The 22458-nt window shown below is 40.6% G+C and overlaps 2 protein-coding genes and 1 pseudogene across 2 annotated transcripts; all 3 read right to left on the reverse strand.

Annotated features, from left to right (window-relative positions):
• On the reverse strand, positions 1-765 carry LOC139939539 (uncharacterized). The gene has a single exon (XM_071935537.1). It carries the CDS (start codon positions 763-765, stop codon positions 1-3), a length of 765 nt encoding a protein of 254 aa, XP_071791638.1.
• Positions 766-5241: 4476 nt separating this feature from the next.
• LOC139939793 (uncharacterized) lies at positions 5242-7859 on the reverse strand (annotated as a pseudogene).
• A 7784-nt stretch (positions 7860-15643) lies between these two features.
• Positions 15644-21580, reverse strand: LOC139940075 (uncharacterized). The gene is made up of 6 exons (XM_071936311.1): positions 21155-21580; positions 20423-20504; positions 19798-19868; positions 17093-19133; positions 16624-16701; positions 15644-16199 (listed from the first exon to the last, which is right to left on the reverse strand). The coding sequence occupies exons 1-6, from the start codon at positions 21230-21232 to the stop codon at positions 15952-15954; spliced, it is 2598 nt and encodes an 865-aa protein (XP_071792412.1). The 5' UTR covers positions 21233-21580; the 3' UTR covers positions 15644-15951.
• Positions 21581-22458: the final 878 nt, after the last annotated feature.

Genomic DNA, 22458 nt, shown 5'->3' on the forward strand with positions numbered 1-22458 from the left:
TTATTTTGTTAATTCGAATGACGCAACATTACATTTGACTAATCCCAAAACGAAATCGAATGACCCTTTTGAGTACCATTTCAATCCGAATACCACTTTCAAGGTGAGGTTATGGAAGGACTCTCTGAATTCTGCTTGGATGATGTCTCCGTGTCTTTCGTTCTCTTCGTTGACTCTCTTGTGTACCTCAGTTGCATTCGTTGTCTCTGTTGCAAGTGTGAAGAGCAAGACGGTTTGTTTCCCGAAGAAAACCCTCTGTTTTCCCCATGTCTCCCGAATGGCCTGCCTGCGCTCGAAGTGACTCGGTAAGGAGCTGACCAGCAATAGAAGGAATACATTTTTTTTCTTCCCTGTTCTTTCAAAACAAATATCGTCGTGTGTTATCACCGTTTTGAGGCATTGCTTGAAATATCTGTCGTTGGTTCCATCTCCTGGAAACCAGTCTGGACTGCTACAGTTCCGTCCTTTTAATTCCGTATTTAAGCATTCCTGTCCTCTATCGAGATATAACACTTTCTTCAGGGATGTTGTGTTAACGTCAGTCTTATTCAACATATTTGTCATGGTGGTCGGTCCAATTGTGGACTTTGTGGAGTTGGTCAACTCGACCTGCGACCGACCGATGTCGACATCTTTGAACGAGAGTACATGTACCTTATGTACCTTAATGACGTCAATGTAAATAAGGGTCGCAACCATTGTCATAAGGGAGTATGAACCGACTGCGAGGGTGAGAACGTATTTGTGGTGGTTTTTTATAGCCATGGTGAGCACTAGTGGACAATAGTTTTTTATGGTTTTTTATGTTATATTCTCTATAGAGGTCCCATTGAAAACTGCAGAGGGAGAAAGAGGGTCAACATCACAATGCGATAAATCATGCGTGAACTGCACCCAGTAGGCAAAATATCTGCAACCAACACACAATGATTGTAAGTTCTACCATGTATTCTTTAATTAAAGGCAGTGAACACGTTTGGTTGTTGTCAAAGACCAGTATTCTCACTTGGTGTATCCCAACATATGCATATATAAACAAGCCTGCGAACATTTTGATTCAATTGGTCATTGAAAATGCAAGAAAATAAAAAAATGAAAACACCCTTATTGTACAAAATTGTGTGCTTTTAGATAGGAATAAAGGGCTTCTGGCCAGAAGTCTTTTATTATTTTAGTGAGAAACTACCTCTTTCTAAAAAACTGTATACTACAGTAATTTTTTTGAGTAATTATTACCAAACGTGTACAGTACCTTTAAAGGCAGTGGACACTATTGGTAATTACTCAAAATAATTATCAGCATAAAACCTCACTTTGTAACGAGTAATGGGGAGAGGTTGATAGTATAAAACATTGTGAGAAACGGCTCCCTCTGAAGTGACGAAGTTTTTGAGAAAGGAGTAATTTTCCACGAATTTGATTTCGAGACCTCAAGTTTAGAACTTGAGGTCTCGAAATCAACCATCTAAACGCACACAACTTCGTGTGACAAGGGTGTTTTTTCTTTCATTATTATCTCGCAACTTCGACGACCAATTGAGCTCAAATTTTCACAGGTTTGTTATTTCATGCATATGTTGAGATACAACAAGTGAGAAGACAGGTCTTTGACAATTACCACTAGTGTCCACTGTCTTTAAGCTAACGCATTGGATCGTATGAATAAAAAGAAACAGGTTCACATTTAACTGCAATTTTTTAATGAAGGTTTTCTCGGCCAGTTTCGGAGAAAATGTGAACAGCCAATTTAATTTTCATTTGTTCGGAGTAAAGCTAATTTGCCTCTACATTTTCAGCGTTTCAAATTCAGAATTCGTCAATTCAATCCTTTAGCACTCTGTTCAATTATTTTAAATTTCGTAAAGAGGCAATCAATTTTGCTAAATGAGGATTGGAGTAAGTACATCTGAAGAACTACGAATAAACAGATTAACTGTACTAGGCAAATGAATTTGAATTGCTAAACACACGCCTCAAAGACACATCCTGTGAATTTGAATGCAATTTGCTGCAATTCGATCATGACTTACGTAAATCGAATGTATGTTTTGTTAAATTCAATGACGTAATAGCACAATTTAAATAGTTCTAAAACGAAATCAAATGACCCTTTTAAGTAGCATTCGATTTCGCGCGAAATTGAATAGCATGGTGATTAAATTGTCTGCTCAGTTACCGAAATTGACCAAAAACAAATTTCCAAATTGTGAAAAACATGCTGTAGATTGTACACATCGATCTATTTTCTTTTCAATGCTAACATTTTACAAATTTATAAACTCCACTTATTTGATGCAGTATATCATATATTTTGTCGTGTTTGAGTTTCAAGAGATAAACAAATCTGTCCCCTCTTCTTTTTGAGCAGCAAAGGATAAATAAACCAATCCCTTCCACTATACAACATTAATTTGAGCACCGAAGATTATAAACATCTATCTCCTCCCCTTTTTGGTTAAGTTTGTGCACCCGATATTGACTTTGTTCTCTCATAATTATTTTATGGAGAAAAAAAAGCGTAATTAAAAAATAAATAAATAAAGGGCATTTATGAATGGAAATTAAAGAGTATAGCGACGAGTTATTAAACGGCCCTTTAAAACCGTTCAGGGTGGAGGCCGTGGAATGAAGCGGACCGGGCCGTTATCGCACGGCCACGACCCGGCCTATTTTAAACGGCCGTTGAATTGAAGAACTCGTCGCACACTCTTTTATTTCCTTAATTTTGTTTTCGTCAAACGTTGTTTGCTTACCTTGTCGTATGTAGCCAATTGGTGGTGGGCTGATTGTGACTACGATGAGTGAGTATTGCGACTATTTTCGGGGAAAATCCTCCACGGACTGAAAGCTTTTCCCGCAGCTTTCTCGTCTTGTATGAAATGGCAGCTTTTTCTTTTATTATCAAATATTACTTGTCACGTTGGAGAGTTTATGCACTCTGAATGTTCACGTCACGTATTCAATTGCGAAAGAAAAAGACCGCCTCAGTGAACTTGCTAGTCTTGGTTCCAAGACCATTGGTGTTGCGCGGTCACACACAACCAACGTTCCGATTATGCACGGCAAAAACTGTCCACGCTTGTAATGAACGAACGCTAGCGGGCGCTGTTTCTCTGATTTACGGATCTCACCATGTCCTGTGATTTTGCGCGGTCACACACAACCAACGTTCCGATTATGCACGGCGAAAACTGTCCACGCTTGTAATGAACGAACGCTAGCGGGCGCTGTTTCTCTGATTTACGGATCTCACCATGTCCTGTGATTTTGCGCGGTCACACACAACCAATGTTCCGATTATGCACGGCAAAAACTGTCCACGCTTGTAATGAACGAACGCTAGCGGGCGCTGTTTCTCTGATTTACGGATCTCACCATAGACCTTATCGCAAATACCAATGCGCAAGCGCAGACTGTTGAATGAGGTGCATTGTGGGATATATATGAATCAAATTTGTAATCAGCTAGACCACAATGCACCTAATTCCAAGCTTTACGCGCGCGCCCCAGTATTTGCGAAAAGGTCTATGTCCTGTGGTGAGATCTAAATCAGAGAAACAGAGCGCCCGCTAGCGTTCGTTCATTACAAGCGTGGACAGTTTTTGCCGTGCATAATCGGAACGTTGGTTGTGTGTGACTGCACAACACCAATGGTCTTGGGGACCAAGACTATGAACTTGCAAATAAAAGGCCCCTGAACGAGCATATTATTTTTGTGAACGAACAAACTTGTATAGAAGGCTGTGGTTTTGATTCAATGAAATACAGTATGCTTATTGTCCTTGGTCTTTGATGTCAAAGAATACCAATGGAATAGGCTTCTGTATTCTGTACTGCAACTTTGGTTAGCTTACTTTGTAGAAGACTGGATATATCGAACTATGTACAAACTTCTTCTGGTAGCGCCCTCTTTTGATTCCTCCTCCTCCTCCAGCGCATGTTAATAAAGGGACAGAATCTGCGGGTACTCCCCCACATTAATTGGGCAGAGGATTAAAGTTGAAGAGTCAAAGAAGAGTTTTCTTTTATCGTTTAAAAACTGCCAGACTCCGAGTACTTTTCTGTGATTTTTAAACGTTTAGCATTTTGCACTGTATGCTTTGGGATGTTAGTTCTGTGCACCCCTCTGCGAACATGAGAAATTCATTACACAGCAAATCCGGGAATTATGTTTTGGTATACTGTTCTGGCACCCAGCCTCTGGCATCCGGCCTCCTTGAGCTTGCGTTTATATGCTTAGTACAACACGGGAGTCACCCGACCAAAAATCAACCCTGTGCTATTTCATTCAACGCAAAGTCGTGAAACTTGTTTTGGTTGTGTTCTGGAACCCAGCCTCTTCGACCCTGCATGCGTATACATGCTTAGTACAACACGGAAGTCACCCGACCAAAAGGGAGGATCACAACGGCGGGTGGGCGGACAAAAGGCAATGAGTGAACCAATCCGGATAAACCACCTGCGAAACCGTCCAACGAGTCACTCTGCAACGCTCAGGCAGATTTCTAGGTAGGCTGAGGTGAGCATGCCCGCCTCTAACCAACCTGCAAGAGGCCCGTGTTCAACCATGTACAGCCGACCCAATATACAGGGTCCAACGTCCAACGCACTGCTTACCACAGAATTCTTCGCTTACGGAACCCTTGTAGCACACAATTATGTGATACGTAAGCGCAGAATTCCCCGGTAAGCAGAGCCATGGAATTGGGACCAGGTCTGACACGGCTCTGAGCTCAGAGCCCACTCAGAGCAGACCACACCCATCGCGCCACGAAATCAAGAATTCGAACAAATCGTTCTGTCTCCTACTGAACCACCGGGCACCGTCTCAAGCAGCCAATCAGACGACTCGCTAGAGCGAGTTCGGAAGAGGCTTTTTGAAGTCTGGCAAACTGACGTCTGAAACGACACAATCGTGTTGAATTCTATACCAGAATGCCATATCAATGGACCTTCTAATTTCAACCTAAGATGGTGCAGATTACTGCTTTTATTCTCTTTTTTTATTTGCCAGGGGCTTCGAATTGAAGTAATGCAACAATATGTTATGTTTAACCCTGTAGTAGACATTTATTTCACCCAAAAAGTAAGCATGTTAAAAACAACACAAAACAAGACTAAAAAGATGCTTTAAACTACTTAATTTTCGATTATAAACGATTCTTATTAAAACAAAACATTGGCTTCATAGAATAAAAACTTACTTGGTAACGAGCATTGGAGAGCTGTTGATAGTGTAAAACACTGTGATGTTAGATACGGCTCATTAAAAGTGAAAAGAAAGTAATTTATCACTAAAATATTTGAATTTAACTTGAGACCTCACTTGAGGTCTAGAATCTAAGCATCTGAAAGCACAAAGCTAGTGCGACAAAGGTGCAACTTCGCGCAATTTTCAGAGGTTTGTTAATTTTGCAAATGTTGAGGACCACCAGTTCATGTTCACCAAGTACACCAAGTATACACCAGCTCTTCTCATTTGCAAGTTAGAAGACTGGCCTTAAACAATAACACCAAAGGTGCTCAGTGCCTTTAACTCGGTTTTTAATTTTAGACTGGCGTCCACAGTCGCTCAAGTGTTGGATGTTCAGTCATCTTTGTGTCACGAAACCTTTGGGCAGTCCTCAGCTGGAGTGGTGTAGTTTCTCCATACTGCATTCAATATATAAGAGTTCTTGAATCCATGGACCACCATAACCTCTCTCAACGAACACCCGTCCGTCTTGGCACCCCAGTTTTTGAACCCCGGGTGGGCGACTGGCTTCACTCCTATTTTACTCATGAGAATACCCTGGTAGGCGTCATCGATGGGTATAAAGGCAGTCTCCAGTGACTTACGGTACATCTGTGGAATGATGTCTGTTGACATGATGTACCCACCACCCGAGCAGTACGGGGGAAAGTATCGGCCACTGTAGAGTCTTTCTGGTACGTAATACTTGGAGTTCTCACGAGTAACGCGGATACTTCTATAGAGCACACTCCCAAGGAAATACCTAGACTTTGCCAGTCCCTTGGCTCGGCTCTCCTTCAAGTGGGACACAATGCGATCGAAATTGACAAACATGTCATCGTCACCTTTGTACATGTATTTGGCGTGGGCAGTTTTGAGTCACCCACTGGAGTCCCATGACTACCTTGAGAGTTAAGTTATGGAAGGACTCGGTAAAGTCTGCTTGGATGATGTCACCAAACTTGTCGTCCTCTTGCTTGACTTGCTGCTGTATAAGTTTAACATCAGTCTGGGTGTGGCCCATCACGAATAAAAGTTTGATGTTCTCCCCCTGTGTCATCAAGTTACGCCCCCAAGTTTCCCGGATGGTACTACGCAGCTCAAAGTGTTCCGGCAACGTACTGATGAGTACGAGGATGAAAACATTCTCCTCGTGCCCAGCTTTGTCGTAGCAAAAATCCGGATGGTTCAGACGCATTTGAAGCGTCTTGTCCAAGTAAGGTAAATTTTCAATGTGGTTACTGAGCACCAAACTCAAATCCGGATCGGGACAGTTCCGGCGGAACTCAGGATCGCTGAACTTCGTCCAGGTGCTCTGGAGTTGTTCCGCCGACCGTACACCCCGTGACGTGACGACTCTGTTGAGCTCACGCGCGTCCTTGGCCTGGTTACCGTAACTGAATGATTTATCGTTCGTTATTAGAATGTTGGCTTTCTTGGCTAGAACTCCCTTGTAGACATCTGGTAGTGGCAGGAGAGGCTCACCCCAAGACAAGGCTAAAAGTTCCCTGGCGGCATCCACGCTAAGTACGTAACCAGCCTCAATAGTGCAGAAGTCTGGATAACGAGTCTCTGGATAGAGCTTCCTTGATACATAGTACCGACTTCCTGCGTCTCGTTCAGGCATCTTCCCCTGAGTGAGTCGACCAATCCACATTTTCACACCGTCCTTTTCGTTTGTTTCTCGTAGAAGTTTGACAAGACGCTCGTAGATGATGAACATGTGATCATCACCGATGAAGACGTATTTGGTGGAGGGGCAATTTGACATCACCCAGTCTATCCCGAGTAGCAGCTTCAAAGTGGAGTTACCCACACTGTCCGTGAAGCTTCCCATCAAGATATCATCGTGCCGTTCATTCTCGAGGAACACGGCCGAGTTGACGGTATCGTCCGTCGGTTGACTGAGAACAAACAGCGTGAGTACTCCCATCTGATGCGCGTAGGCGTCGTTTGCCCACGTCTCACGGATCGCCATTCGGAAGTCTACTTCCGTTGGGTGTGTGGTGATGAGAGATACCATGAAGGCATCCTGACACTTCTTCTTATCGTGGCTGTGATCGAACACCGAATCCAGCACTCGATGGAAGAGGGCGCTATTCAAGCCCAAGTTGGGTGCCATATTAGTTTGATTTCTCTTCATTTCGTCTTCCGGACGTGCCCTACCACCTTCACTAACTGATTTGAACTCGCTGCTACGATTCTGCACACTAGAAATATCATTGTCCACTCGCTTTGTGTCACTCTGTGATGCCTCCCCACCCATCCGCCTTAACACCCCTTCAAAGTCTCGCTTATCCTTTCTATTCCTTCGCTCCATGTTCAACCTGTTCAACGTTGCGTCTGGTTCGTGATCCTGACCGTTCATGATGGTGACGTCAGCAGGGATGAATTTATCCATATACACCAGCACGATCATAACCTTGGCTGCGTAGATACACACAGTGAGAAGGAGATATAACTCCAGTTTTGAGCGTAGTGGTGTCATACTTGGGCTGATATAGTTCAAAATTTAAATCAGTATGACAACCTTCTCCAGTTGTACGTATACAGCTTATCAGTGTTAGCTTCTCATTTTAAGAGCTCCATTACAACACTGGCATCAGTTGTTAGAAATCTCCTGTAAAACACATCAACATTTAACAACTAGAGATAAAATTTTTGTTAATTACAAAAATACGGTGTTCGGTTGGGCGTTACGTGATGACGTAGTTCAAAAACATTGAACCATAAAGATGACTTTTTCTACAACGTGTCGTTAATTTTTATAGTTAAACTTGTGTCACAGTTTTTAACGACTCCTTTTTTTCTTCATAAATGCAATACTTTTGTGTAAGATTGGCTTTAGGTTTTAATTTGCAATTTATGGAAACCCTTTTAAAATTTAGCTACCTCCGCACGGGATGATGTACACAGATTTGATAATCAACAGCGCCCTATTTTGTTGGACAAGCGAGAGCTCTGTTGGGATTCCCTCCAAAACGTTATCGCCATATGATTTGTACACATTTAACATTGTTTTATTGTAATTTAATACCTGATGACGACATTATGACGTAATTAGGCCTGTGTTGTCTTAAAAACACTAAGGTTCAACTATCTGTTGAGTTTCAAGGTTCAAATCGATCTCAATCTTGAGTTATGCCGTAGATCAGCTCAAAAGTTGTTTTTTTTATGAAAAAACACGAAGTCGAACTTATTCGTTGAGATACAGCGAAAAGCAAATGTCGTTTTTCAACATTAAAAACCTTGTCATGACCTAATCAATGACGTCATCATTCCAAAAAATGGCGGTTTCATCTACTCACTATTGTCTATGTACATAGTAAGTTTTAAGTTTGTACAAGCTTTACTTTTGTTTAAAAGCTCAAAAGTTGTTTTTTTTTATGTAAAATACACGAAGGCGAACTTTGACCCAGGGTAACGACCGGAAGTTAAGGTCGTACGATTTTTTGCGTTAACTTTTCAAATGTTGTCCAAGTCTTTATCTATCCGATACCCAAGTATGAACATCATAGCTCTTATATTCGTTGAGATACAGCGAAAAGCAAATGTCGTTTTTCAACTTTAAAAACTTTGCCATGACGTCATCAATGACGTCATCATTCCCAAAAAGTGGCGGTTTCATCTACTCACTATTGTCTATGTACATAGTAAGTTTAAGTTTGTACAAGCTTTACTTTTGTTTAAAATTGCTGGAGAAGGTTCGCAGGGAAAGAAGAACACGAGGGAAAAAACCCCAAAACGGAACAATAACAATAGTTGTTCGGCTGTTGGTCGAACACCTAAAAAACATAACAATAACAATAGTTGTTCGGCTGTTGGCCGAACACCTAAAAAAAAAAAAAAAAAAAAACGAACAAAAACAACAGGTCTTCGGACTTGAGTCCGAACACCTTAATGAAAATCTGGATTGTTTTATTTATTTATTTGTACTAAAGTTTTGTTTAATCCGGCAGTTTATTTTAGCAAGACCACTCCTAATTGCTTGGGCCTTATACTTTAACCATTCTGTTTTCTTTGAATGTTTTGTATTGTAACATCCATGTCTGTGCATGGAGGTAGAAATAGATTAGTTTACGTAACGTCCTTTCCTACTAGAGAAAGTTTAAAAAGGCTTTTGTTATTCCAGAGATTTTTCTTCTTCAAAATATTTAACTCAGAATAACATGGATAGTTGTTTTAACAAATAATCAAAACAATTGAATAACAAATAATCAAAACAGTTCAAGAAGTAATAGATATTGTAATACTGACGTGAATTCCGTGGGCCCAAAACGCCCTTCGCCCGGGGGGAGTGGTCGATCGATGTAACGTCTCTATTCTTCTCGGTGTTTAACCAAAACATGGCCAGTGGTCGTCATTTTGTACTGTTGTTTCTCACATAATTAAAAGTCCCATGAATCACTAAAGTAGGTGGCCATCTCAGCGAAACTTCGTCTTCAATTCCACATTGACCACTAAGCCATCAGAAGGGTAACATTTGAACAATTTGACGCCGAAGATTGAGAGGAAATCATTTTCGCAGCGTTCTGCATAAATAGAGCTATACAGCTCTAAATAATAGAGCTATATAGCTCTATGCATATCACGCTATGGCACAGAGTACAATAAACTTGGCAGCATGCCACCAAATAAATGATGCCTAATACACTACACGTGTACGACACACGTGTTACGCACAACCAATGGGGAAATTTGTAGTTCTTTATACATGAAATTATGAATTTTCAAACTCGATTTTGAACCAGAAGACGAGATCAAAATGGGATCATGTCTGCGAGGCATTTACGGAGTTTTTAACGAACTTTCCGATGATGTGTCGATTGTAACAACCCATCATGTAGATCAAAAGTTATGATATTTTGAAATAATAAACTTTGAAAATTCATAACTCAAGAATTGATGACGTCATCGTGACGTAACTCAAACGGTTTCTTCTCCTGATAAATATATAACTATGTGTGAAGTTAGAAGTTCATACAGGTTTGGGAAGTGTGCTTTTGTTAGAGGGCAAGGGACGGAGATGTATTTTTGAAGAAAAATATACAATTGCAAACTTTGACCTTCCGGTTCGAACGGAAGGAGGGGTCATACGATTTTGACGTTAACTTTTCAAATGTAGTCCCAGTCTTGATCTATCAGATGCGTAATTATGAATATCATAACTGTAAAATTCGAAGACATATAGCGAAAAGCAAATGGTCACTTTTTGAACCTAAAAACCTTGTAATTCGACACCTGATGACGTCATCATGACGAAACTAAAACGGTTTCATCTACTAATGAATATCTAACTATGTGTGAAGTTTCAAGTTTATGTGAGCTTAGCAAGTATGTCTTTGTTAGCGGACAAAAACCACGGAGAAGAAGACGAAGTAAAAAAAAAAAAAAAACTAGACTCAAGTTTTTGTCATAACAAAAACAAGGTGTTCGGCTTCCGGGAGTACAAAAATACACCCTGGTGGACAATTATCAAAGGAAAAACCCATGAAAATAGGCCTTTTCAAAGCATTTTACATGCACTTCCGGTTTAGAAAGGTTAAAAGGTCAAGAGAAGGTCACCAACATATCCATTTTTGTGAAGTACGTAAACCCCTTTCATATGATGTATAGATTGTCAAAATAGCTTTTGTGGTTGAGGACATAGGAACTTATGAATGATGACGACTGGAGAAGAGACTAACTAAACAAAAGGGAAATGTTTATTGAAAACGCCTTGAAAACAGACTATAAACGAAGCTGATATAATATTTTAAAAAAGAAGTAAAAAAACAAACAAAAACAAACAAAAACAAACAAACAACAACATCAACAACTGGTTTAGCGGGTTTCCCATCAACGTACTGACCGGGCCCGATGTTGCTTAACTTCACTGATCGGACGAGAACCGGTGTGATCAACGCAGTACGGTAGTAGTCAAAACAAAAAATGTATTTTAGACGAAAATACACAAAAAATCTGATTTGAACCAGAAGACAAGGTAAAAATGGGGTCATGTCTGCGAGGCCTTTACGGAGTTTTTAACGGACTTTCCGATTATGTATCGATTATAAGAATCCATCACGTGGATCAAAAATAATGATTTTTTGAAATAATAAACTTTGAATTTTTAAAACTCAAGAATGGATGCCGTCATCATGACCTAACTAAAACATTATTCCACTCCTAATGCATATCTAACTATGTGCGAAGTTTCAAGTTCATACGAGTTTGGGAAGTGTGCTTTTGTTCGAGGACAAGGGACGAAGAGTAGAAGATGAAAATCTGGATTGTTTTATTTATTTGTTTGTACTAAAGTTTTCTTTAATCCGGCAGTTTATTTTAGCAAGACCACTCCTAATTGCTTGGGCCCCATACTTTAACCATTCTGTTTTCTTTGAATGTTTTGTATTGTAACATCCATGTCTGTGCATGGAGGTAGAAATAGATTAGTTTACGTAACGTCCTTTCCTACTAGAGAAAGTTTAAAAGGGCTTATGTTATTCCAGAGATTTTTTTTCTTCAAACTATTTAACTCAGAATAACTTGGATAGTTGTTTTAACAAATAATCAAAACAATTGATGATTATGCTAAGTTCAAAAAGTAATAGATATTGTAATACTGACGTGAATTCCGTGGGCCCACAACGCCCTTCACCTGGGGGGAGTGGTCGATCGATGTAACGTCTCTATTCTTCTCGGTGTTTAACCAAAACATGACCAATGTTCGTCATTTTGTACTGTTGTTTTCTCACATAATTAAAAGTCCCATGAATCACTGAAGTAGGTGGCCATCTCAGCGAAACTTCGTCTTCAATTCCACATTGACCACTAAGCCATCAGAGGGGTAACATTTGAACAATTTGACGCCGAAGATTGAGAGGAAATCGTTTTCGCAGCGTTCTGCATAAATAGAGCTATACAGCTCTAAATAATAGAGCTATATAGCTCTATGCATATCACGCTATGGCACAGAGTACGATAAACTTGGCAGCATGCCACCAAATAAATGATGCCTAATACACTACACGTGTACGACACACGTGTTACGCACAACCAATGGGGAAATTTCGTAGTTCTTTATACATGAAATTATGAATTTTCAAACTCAATTTTGAACCAGAAGACGAGATCAAAATGGGATCATGTCTGCGAGGCATTTACGGAGTTTTTAACGAACTTTCCGATGATGTGTCGATTGTAATAACCCATCATGTAGATCAAAAGTTATGATTTTTTGAAATAATATACTTTGAAAATTCATAACTCAAGAATTGATGACGTCATCGTGACGTAACTCAAACGGTTTCTTCTCCTGATAAATATATAACTATGTGTGAAGTTAGAAGTTCATACAGGTTTGGGAAGTGTGCTTTTGTTAGAGGGCAAGGGACGGAGATGTATTTTTGAAGAAAAATATACAATTGCAAACTTTGACCTTCCGGTACGAACGGAAGGAGGGGTCATACGATTTTGACGTTAACTTTTCAAATGTAGTCCCAGTCTTGATCTATCAGATGCGTAATTATGAATATCATAACTGTAAAATTCGAAGACATATAGCAAAAAGCAAATGGTCACTTTTTGAACCCAAAAACCTTGTAATTCGACACCTGATGACGTCATCATGACGAAACTAAAACGGTTTCATCTACTAATAAAAATCTAACTATGTGTGAAGTTTCAAGTTTATGTCAGTTTAGCAAGTATGTCTTTGTTAGCGGACAAAAACCACGGAGAAGAAGACGAAGTAAAAACTAGAAATTGAGAGTTTGTGTACAAACTCAGGGTGTTCGGGTGAATGGTCAAATGAGGTAACGTTGTGTACAACATTTGTAGAACATTACAAGAGGTTTCATGTAGTGAAAGAATCTTGTATGTAGCGTTTGTGGTTCTCAAGATATGAATTTTTCAATTATTTACCGTTTATTTAACGTAATGACGTCATCAATGACGTCATCATTCCAAAAAAGTTGCGGGTTCATCTACTCATGAAGGTTCATGTTTATGATAAGTTTCAAGTTCATAGTAGTTTAACATTTTGTTCAAAATCGCACGAAGAAAGATGAGGCGAATCCCAGCGTAGTGGAATTTGAATTACGCGCGCCTTCAACGGAGTCTGCATGTGTATACACAACCCGTAATGCCAACAGCCACGCAGTGCTGTTTTGTCGTAGAGCATGGATACAATGTAGGCCTACATGAACTACACGCACACACACCCACACACCCACAATACAATAGTAGCATTCACATACATGAATGGCGATACTATCCGGTTTCTACGCGTAATGAATGGAGGTCAACACAAACGCGCGCTTTTAAGACCAGAAGGCAAAATTCAACTGGCATTATGTTTGTGCAAAAGTTTGAGCAGGATAACTGATCTTCAAACTGATATTCAAATTTTGCGAATATGATATATAGTTCTTGAGATATGAACTTTTGAAATTTTGAACTTCCTGTTTCAACCGGAAGTAAAAGTCACATGAGGTCACGTTGTGCACGACTTTTGTAGCTAATTACAAGACCTTTTATATGCACCAAATATCTTGTGTGTGGCATTTGTAGTTCTCAAGATATGAACTCTCCAATTTTTAGCGTTTTTTGAACGTAATGACGTCATCAATGACGTCATCATTCCAAAAATGTTGCTGTTTCGTCTACTCATTAAGATCAATATATATGGTAAGTTTCAGGTTCATACAAGCTTTAGTTTTTGCGAAAATCGCGCGAGAACGTTCGAGGAGAAGAACACGCAGAAAAAAAAAAAAAAAAAAAAAAAAAGAAAAAAAAAAAACTAGAAATTGAGAGTTTGTGTACAAACTCAGGGTGTTCGGGTGAATGGTCAAATGAGGTCACGTTGTGTACAACATTTGTAGAACATTACAAGAGGTTTCATGTAGTGAAAGAATCTTGTACGTAGCGTTTGTGGTTCTCAAGATATGAATTTTTCAATTATTTACCGTTTATTTAACTTAATGACGTCATCGATGATGTCATCATTCCAAAAAAAGTTTTGGTTTCGTCTGCACACTAAGGTTTATGTTCATGGTAAGTTTCAAGTTCATACAAGCGTTAGTTTTGTTCAACAAGTTCATAGTAGTTTAACATTTTGTTCAAAATCGCACGAAGAAAGATGAGGCGAATCCCAGCGTAGTGGAATTTGAATTACGCGCGCCTTCAACGGAGTCTGCATGTGTATACACAACCCGTAATGCCCACAGCCACGCAGTGCTGTTTTGTCGTAGAGCATGGATACAATGTAGGCCTACATGAACTACACGCCCACACACCCACACACCCACACACCCACAATACAATAGTAGCATTCACATACATGAATGGCGATACTATCTGGTTTCTACGCGTAATGAATGGAGGTCAACACAAACGCGCGCTTTTACGACCAGAAGGCAAAATTCAACTGGCATTATGTTTGTGCAAAAGTTTGAGCAGGATAACTGATCTTCAAACTGATATTCAAATTTTGCGAATATGATATATAGTTCTTGAGATATGAACTTTTGAAATTTTGAACTTCCTGTTTCAACCGGAAGTAAAAGTCACATGAGGTCACGTTGTGCACGACTTTTGTAGCTAATTACAAGACCTTTTATATGCACCAAATATCTTGTGTGTGGCATTTGTAGTTCTCAAGATATGAACTCTCCAATTTTTAGCGTTTTTTTGAACGTAATGACGTCATCAATGACGTCATCATTCCAAAAATGTTGCTGTTTCGTCTACTCATTAAGATCAATATATATGGTAAGTTTCAGGTTCATACAAGCTTTAGTTTTTGCGAAAATCGCGCGAGAACGTTCGAGGAGAAGAACACGCAGAAAAAAAAAAAAAAAAAAAAAAACAGAACAATAACAATAGTTGTTCGGCTGGTGGCCGAACACCTAAAAAAAAACCAGAACAATAACAATAGTTGTTCGGCTGGTGGCCGAACACCTAAAAAAAAAACTAGAAATTGAGAGTTTGTGTACAAACTCAGGGTGTTCGGGTGAATGGTCAAATGAGGTCACGTTGTGTACAACATTTGTAGAACATTACAAGAGGTTTCATGTAGTGAAAGAATCTTGTATGTAGCATTTGAGGTTCTCAAGATATGAATATTCTAGTGTTTAACGTGTTTCTGAGCATAATGACGTCATCAATGACGTCATCATTCCAAAAAAGTTGCGGGTTCATCTACTCATGAAGGTTCATGTTTATGATAAGTTTCAAGTTCATAGTAGTTTAACATTTTGTTCAAAATCGCACGAAGAAAGATGAGGCGAATCCCAGCGTAGTGGAATTTGAATTACGCGCGCCTTCAACGGAGTCTGCATGTGTATACACAACCCGTAATGCCCACAGCCATGCAATGCTGTTTTGTCGTAGAGCATGGATACAATGTAGGCCTACATAAACTACACGCACACACACCCACCAATACATGTGTACACTGCAGATTGAGGACATACTTTTCATACTATCCAATGGAGGACATTGCCAAAAGTCGAATGGTACCTATCGATGTGAGGACATAACACATGAATCCTTGTTCTTGCGGTTCACTAATGTCAATGTGTATACTGGCCTTCTAGGAAATGTTGTTGGGGGTGGTACATGTATTTTCTTGTTCCTGGGGGGGGGGGGGGCAGGCCAAAGGTCTAGACTAATAATTTGGCTGTGCCTACAGAGTCACTCTAGGTTATGACTGTACTTTGGTGGTGCATGAGACCTTAAATTTGTTGAAGTGTCATCGTGTTTCTACAAAAGTCCTTAATGTTTCTCCAAGTTCTGGTCTGCAATGCCACAGGACAGGACGATTCAATGTCACGTTTCCCTGGCATCTTCTTCAGCAAAAAGAATCTCTGCAAGCCCTCGGTGACGTCTTTCTTTTCCTGGGCAGTCCAGGGGCGTCGCTTGAATTGTCGACGCTTGACTTGTCGATCTTTTGGAGCTGGATCCGTTTGGGTTGGTGGCCTTCCTACAACACACAGGAAAGAAGAGGTAAATTAGTCAACATAATCAAATGGGGCGTATACATAACCTAAATATGTTCATGTTACCGATGTGACATTTACTCCTCGAGTAAATCAATACGCAACTGAGCACAAAAGAATGCGATAAAGGTACCTGCAGAAAATGCCTGACAAGAAGCAGCCATCTTGTTTCATGCTACCGTACAAAATGAGTTGCCGAGATGGGCTAATCACTCGGCTGTGCCTACAGAGTGACTTTAGGTTATGACTGTACTTTGGTGGTGCATGACACCTTAAATTTGTTGACAGCAAACGGAGTCTGGCATCTTATCGCATTTGGGTCTAGGGGGGTCGGTCAACAGGGAATAGGACCAGCATATGCAAGAGACCTACAAGAGATATAGGCAGTCACAAATATTACAAACTTACTGTCATCAACACTGTCCTCCAAAGCTGGGTCACACGAGTCACCGGAATCACTGCTGTCCTCATCGCTGCTGAAGCCTTCTGCAATAAAAAGAAAGAAAACTTCTACAGTTAGCTTTGATTGCTTTCTGGCACACAAATAAAAATGTGGGCCAATCCGTTGGGTTGGGTGTGTGGGGTTTGGGGTGTACAGTGAATGATGTTCAAAATGGGGGGGGGGGGGGGTTAGGCGATGACGGCCACAGGCCGAGTTATCATGCCCCAAAAACAAAGAGCAATTGTAACATTTAGGTATGCTTGCTTTTTGGCGCACACACCTAAACATGTTGGCCAATCCATTGGGGGGGGGGGGGGGGGGGGATGGGGGGGGGATGGGGGGGGGGAGGTTGTACAGTGAATGAATGTTATGGGGGGGGGAGTTACCACAGTTTGAATTAATTTGGAAAGACAAGTTAAAAACGGGTTTGTTTACCTCCAGTAACATGCAACTCCTCCAAAGATTTGCCATGTTGCGAAACCAAGTTGCCTCTCTCCAAGCTGAGGAAGAGTCTAGACAGTTTGGTAACCCTCTGGACAGTGTCTGGCAACCGGTAGTACTCACGATGGACCCGCAAATCATGACCCATGAAGTCTGCAAGTGTTTCAAGCTGATGTTCATTCAAGGCCAGAATTTGCGAAACAGTCGCTACATGTTTACGAAGCTTTGTAGACCGCATGCTATCAGCATTCTCAAGGCCCGCCTGATTTGCATATGCTCGTAGACAGTCGCTTCCTCGTATATGACCTGAGCCTCCGTAACAACTTCGTGCGAATAAGAATATATTGTCTTGTGCCACTCCAGCTGCATTTCTATTTGCGACCAGAGCCTTCAACCACGCCATCACATCAGTACCAAGAAGCACAGGAACAGTTCTGCCCCTCTTACCAACTATTTCAATGACTTTGAACATTTTACAGAGGTGCCGTTCAAGATCAGTCATCACGCAATCACCATTCACAATGGCTGCACTACTTCGCTTCTGAAAATCTTCAAGTTTCATTTTGGATACTTCCCCCTGTCGTCTGCGGTTGAAGATAATGAGATGGCACAGTGTGACTTCATTCAATTTCTTCCAAGCTGGTGTAATTTCATGGCCCTTAGCAGAGTGTAGGAGCTGCACTTCCCGGTTGCCAGTTTCATGAAGGAATGATGAGATTTTCACCACATCTGCATTTGTGGGGAGATCAGCAGGTTTGTTGCGCTTTCCTTGGTACAGTGTTCTGTGGGCGTGCGTTGACACAAGTTCTGGCCACTTTATTTCACATAACTGCCTAAACTGTTCGGCCTGTTCCGCTTTTTGCCTAAGATTAAACTCTAAAGCACTTGCTTGCAGTATGAGTGCACATCTCTTGATGGAATGTCCAATCTTGAGTGCTAGAGATGGAACGTGATACATCTGTTTTCCTTCACTGAAGCCGGCGACATCATGAACAGCCTTGACGATATCATTCAGATGGCGGGGATGCACGAATACTTCCAGTGATGCATTTGGTTGGTGGGTGTTTTGTCTCAGTTGTATAACAAGACGACCAAGTTCTCGTAGTTTGTTCCGAATGTAGCCATGTTGGGTAACATCGTGGCCAAGTCTAAGGTATTCACGTTTGGCAACTTCCAGAATCAAAGAATCATTCTTGACAATCAGACCAACATTGTCTCTCCTCATAGAACTAAGAACCTTGTTCAACTGGAAAGATACACCAGCAGGGGGTGGTTTTAACAAATCACTCTTGTTAGCTACTCGCCCCCTAACACGACCTCTCCTACTGCTACCATCAGTCTGTGCAGGGAGCGCAGGCTTAAGTGGGCACTGATGACGCCAAAGATCAAGACGCACGTAATAGCCATAACAATGTATGCATGGTCCATATGCGTGTGGAGATGCCTCATGATTTGGTCTGTATACTATAATAAGGACACCCTTTCCCTCTCTAAGGACTTGGCAATTGTGTCTGTGATTACCAATATTGCGGATGTATAACAGAAGTTTCTTGCGGGCACTAACGTCGGTCTCCGATGCTATCTCTACAACTTCCCTCTCCTCTTTGTGACGCGACTGAAGATGACGGGGTAACTTGGCCTGAGGCTCATCACAGTAAAAGCAATAGTGTTTTTTGTCCCATTTCCTTTGTCTACCGACATTATCGGTCTGCATGACTGTTACGGCACACTTCTCACTCGAATCATTTGTTTCACATCCTACAGCTTCATTGCTTTGGTGAAGCTCGCCAGTTTCTAACATAGCTTGTGGGTCATCGTCATCGCAGGCACTGGTGTTGGGGTTGACACAACTTGAAGGATCAGACTGAAAAATAGCTTGTGGGTCATCGTCATCCCAGGAACTGGTGTTGGGGTTGACAGACCTTGAAGGATCAGACTGAAAAATAGCTTGTGGGTCATCGTCATCCCTGCAATTGGTGTTGGGGTTGACACACCTTGAAGTATCAGACTGAAAACCTGATGTTTGATGGGCCAGCTAGCAAGGAAAAGATAAATGACATAATTAACACCACTGAGATATTATTAGGATTGTGACACAAATTAAATATATACGGTTGAGTGGATCAGCGTGCCCTTAAATTGATAGGCAAATAATACATAAGCACTAAGCTAGTCAGAACTTAAAGGAACACGTTGCCTTGGATCGGTCGAGTTGGTCTATGAACAGCGTTTGAAACCGTTTCTTATGAAATGCATGTGGTTAGAAAGATGTTTTACAAGTAGAATATAATGATCCACACAAGTATCACTCCAAATTGCACGGTTTTCATGTGACGTCGCGAACGAACACGGTCGGCCATTTATGGGAGTCCAAGTTTTGACTCCCATAAATGGCCGACCGTGTTTGTGGACGAGGTAAAACGAATACCACGCAATTGTGAGCCATATTTGTGTTGATCATTGTACTCAATGTGGCACGGATTGGTTATTATCCAGCTTTTACTATAAAGCGAGCCGGTTGCCGTAAACAGCAAGTGTTTTTGCACTCTGTTACATTTAGAGAGGACATTTGTTTGCCTCAACACGTCAACTTTGGAAAAACGTCTCAATTGTACAGAACATAAAATATTATGAAGACACATAGCATGTTATTAAATTAAGATCGATGGAATTAATACATGACATCATCATTTACTCACCTGGTGCTCAAATAAGGAGCGTGTGATGCCATCATCAGTGTAACGCACGCAGTACTTGATTAGTGACTTCCCTGAAAAATGAAAGGCAAACGGTTGATTAATTTTCATTTCATTTTGGGGGGTGGGGGGGGGGTGGGGGAAACATACAACTTAGTGCCATCTTTAAAACGTGCTCTTCACGTAATGTGGATCACAATAAGGGTGTGGAACTGTCATTTCGTGTGTCCACAGTACAAAAGTAATGATACTTGTTTAAAGCCATTGTTTCGGTAAACAGTATTGTCCAAGTCCCACACTTCGTGTATCACAACGTATATCTAAAATAACAATCCTGTGGAAATTTAGGCTCAATCGAACGTCGGAGTCGGGAGAAAATAACGGGAAAACCCACTCCTGTTTTCGCGCGTTTCGCCGTGTCATGACATGTGTTTATAACAAATCCGTAATTCTCGTTAACGAGAATTTATATAGTTTTACCGTTGTCTCAAAAAGTTAAGCATTTCATGGACTCATATTTCAAGAGAAGTCTTTCACCATTACCTTCTGTAAACCCTGTAAATTATTTGTAAATCTGTGAACTGTTCCTTTTTTTTATGTACCGAAAGGGTGCAATGGCTTTAAATACCTTTGGTTATGGAGGTGATTACAGCTGGATACCATGACGAGTTTGGAGGCCACAGTGCCATGACGCTGTCCCCTTCTTCATACTAGAAAGAAGACATAAAAATGATGTCACATATACGTTATTCATCGAACAAAAGTCGATCGGTTTAGTGGAACATGTCATAAGGGTCGCACTAAATACCGACAACTCACGACCCCTCACGACAACAATATTTCAGTGCACTTTCACAGAACATTTTAACATAAGTCAAACATTCAATATATGCACAAGAGTCATATGCACCCAAATCACTTTAAAACTGTGGAAACAATTGTATTTGTAACTGTAGAAAAGGTGTTTGTGACCCAGAATTTAGTAACGAACGGCAATATCCGCCATGTTGTCTTTCAACGCACTTGGACGATTCTATGATACCGCAGGGGTGATACAATATGCAACATGAGTATTTACTCTTGTGAAAAATGTCTTTCATGGAGTTTAAAACTATATTATGTTTTAGTTTCCCCTTTTAACTCCGAATTCCAGAGTGGCGGCTTAGTTACTAACAAGAAAGAAACAATCATAAACATAAATTGGTCATGTCCTAAATCATTTAACTATGTGTTTGTTGACAAGTGTAAGGAATTGTTAACTGGTCAAACGACTGTATATAGTATAGTGATGTAGTCAGTACAGTAAGGATTTATTTAGGCCTACATCACATGGAAATTTATTTACACTCAGATCACTCACCATTTCTTGTCTTCTCTCGAGAGCTGCCATGGGTCGAATGGTTGACTCTAGGGTCCTGGTGGATGCAATGCACTCCATGTTTATGATGCGTCCCCATGACAGCAGCAACCGGCCACGCTACCCGACTCAAATCGAATAAGCTAACCGTCATGCATAAATGAGTTCAGATTTAGAAATGGCCGCCTCTACTACCTACAAGAAGGATACTTCATATCAACAGAGGGCGATGTAACCATCCAAGAGTGCTAACCCACCGCTCCGGCAACAGAATTGTGTTAACTCACACATGCTCCTCTCGTAAATGACGTAAACCGAGGATTAGTCCCAAAAGCTTAGATATCCCAGTGGCGTCCAAACTGGCTATAATGCTGCATTTATCACAATTTTTCAAAGCGAGGACGTCCTCGCTGTGCTAAAAGTCCTCGATTCGCGAGTGTGTATTCACACCGAAGAGCTCGGTTTGCAGCTATGACAAGTACACACACCCACAATACAATAGTAGCATTCACATACATGAATGGCGATACTATCTGGTTTCTACGCGTAATGAATGGAGGTCAACACAAACGCGCGCTTTTACGACCAGAAGGCAAAATTCAACTGCCATTATGTTTGTGCAAAAGTTTGAGCAGGATAACTGATCTTCAAACTGATATTCAAATTTTGCGAATATGATATATAGTTCTTGAGATATGAACTTTTGAAATTTTGAACTTCCGGTTTCAACCGGAAGTAAAAGTCACATGAGGTCACGTTGTGCACGACTTTTGTAGCTAATTACAAGACCTTTTATATGCACCAAATATCTTGTGTGTGGCATTTGTAGTTCTCAAGATATGAACTCTCCAATTTTTAGCGTTTTTTTGAACGTAATGACGTCATCAATGACGTCATCATTCCAAAAATGTTGCTGTTTCGTCTACTCATTAAGATCAATATATATGGTAAGTTTCAGGTTCATACAAGCTTTAGTTTTTGCGAAAATCGCGCGAGAACGTTCGAGGAGAAGAACACGCAGAAAAAAAAAAAAAAAAAAAAACAGAACAATAACAATAGTTGTTCGGCTTGTGGCCGAACACCTAAAAAAAAAAAAAAAAACAGAACAATAACAATAGTTGTTCGGCTGGTGGCCGAACACCTAAAAAAACTAGAAATTGAGAGTTTGTGTACAAACTCAGGGTGTTCGGGTGAATGGTCAAATGAGGTCACGTTGTGTACAACATTTGTAGAACATTACAAGAGGTTTCATGTAGTGAAAGAATCTTGTACGTAGCGTTTGTGGTTCTCAAGATATGAATTTTTCA

This window comes from Asterias amurensis, chromosome 7 (assembly GCF_032118995.1).
Source record: "Asterias amurensis chromosome 7, ASM3211899v1".
NCBI classification, from domain to species: Eukaryota; Metazoa; Echinodermata; class Asteroidea; order Forcipulatida; family Asteriidae; genus Asterias; species Asterias amurensis.

Coding starts and splice junctions, on each gene's coding strand:
- LOC139939539 (XM_071935537.1), bottom strand. CDS start 765: ATGGCTATAAAAAACCACCACAAATACGTTCTCACCCTCGCAGTCGGT.
- LOC139940075 (XM_071936311.1), bottom strand. CDS start 21,232: ATGGAGTGCATTGCATCCACCAGGACCCTAGAGTCAACCATTCGACCC. Junction 19,869..20,422: donor AATCACCTCCATAACCAAAG/GTATTTAAAGCC, acceptor TTCATTTTTCAG/GGAAGTCACTAATCAAGTAC. Junction 16,702..17,092: donor GGAGTTGCATGTTACTGGAG/GTAAACAAACCC, acceptor TTTTTATTGCAG/AAGGCTTCAGCAGCGATGAG.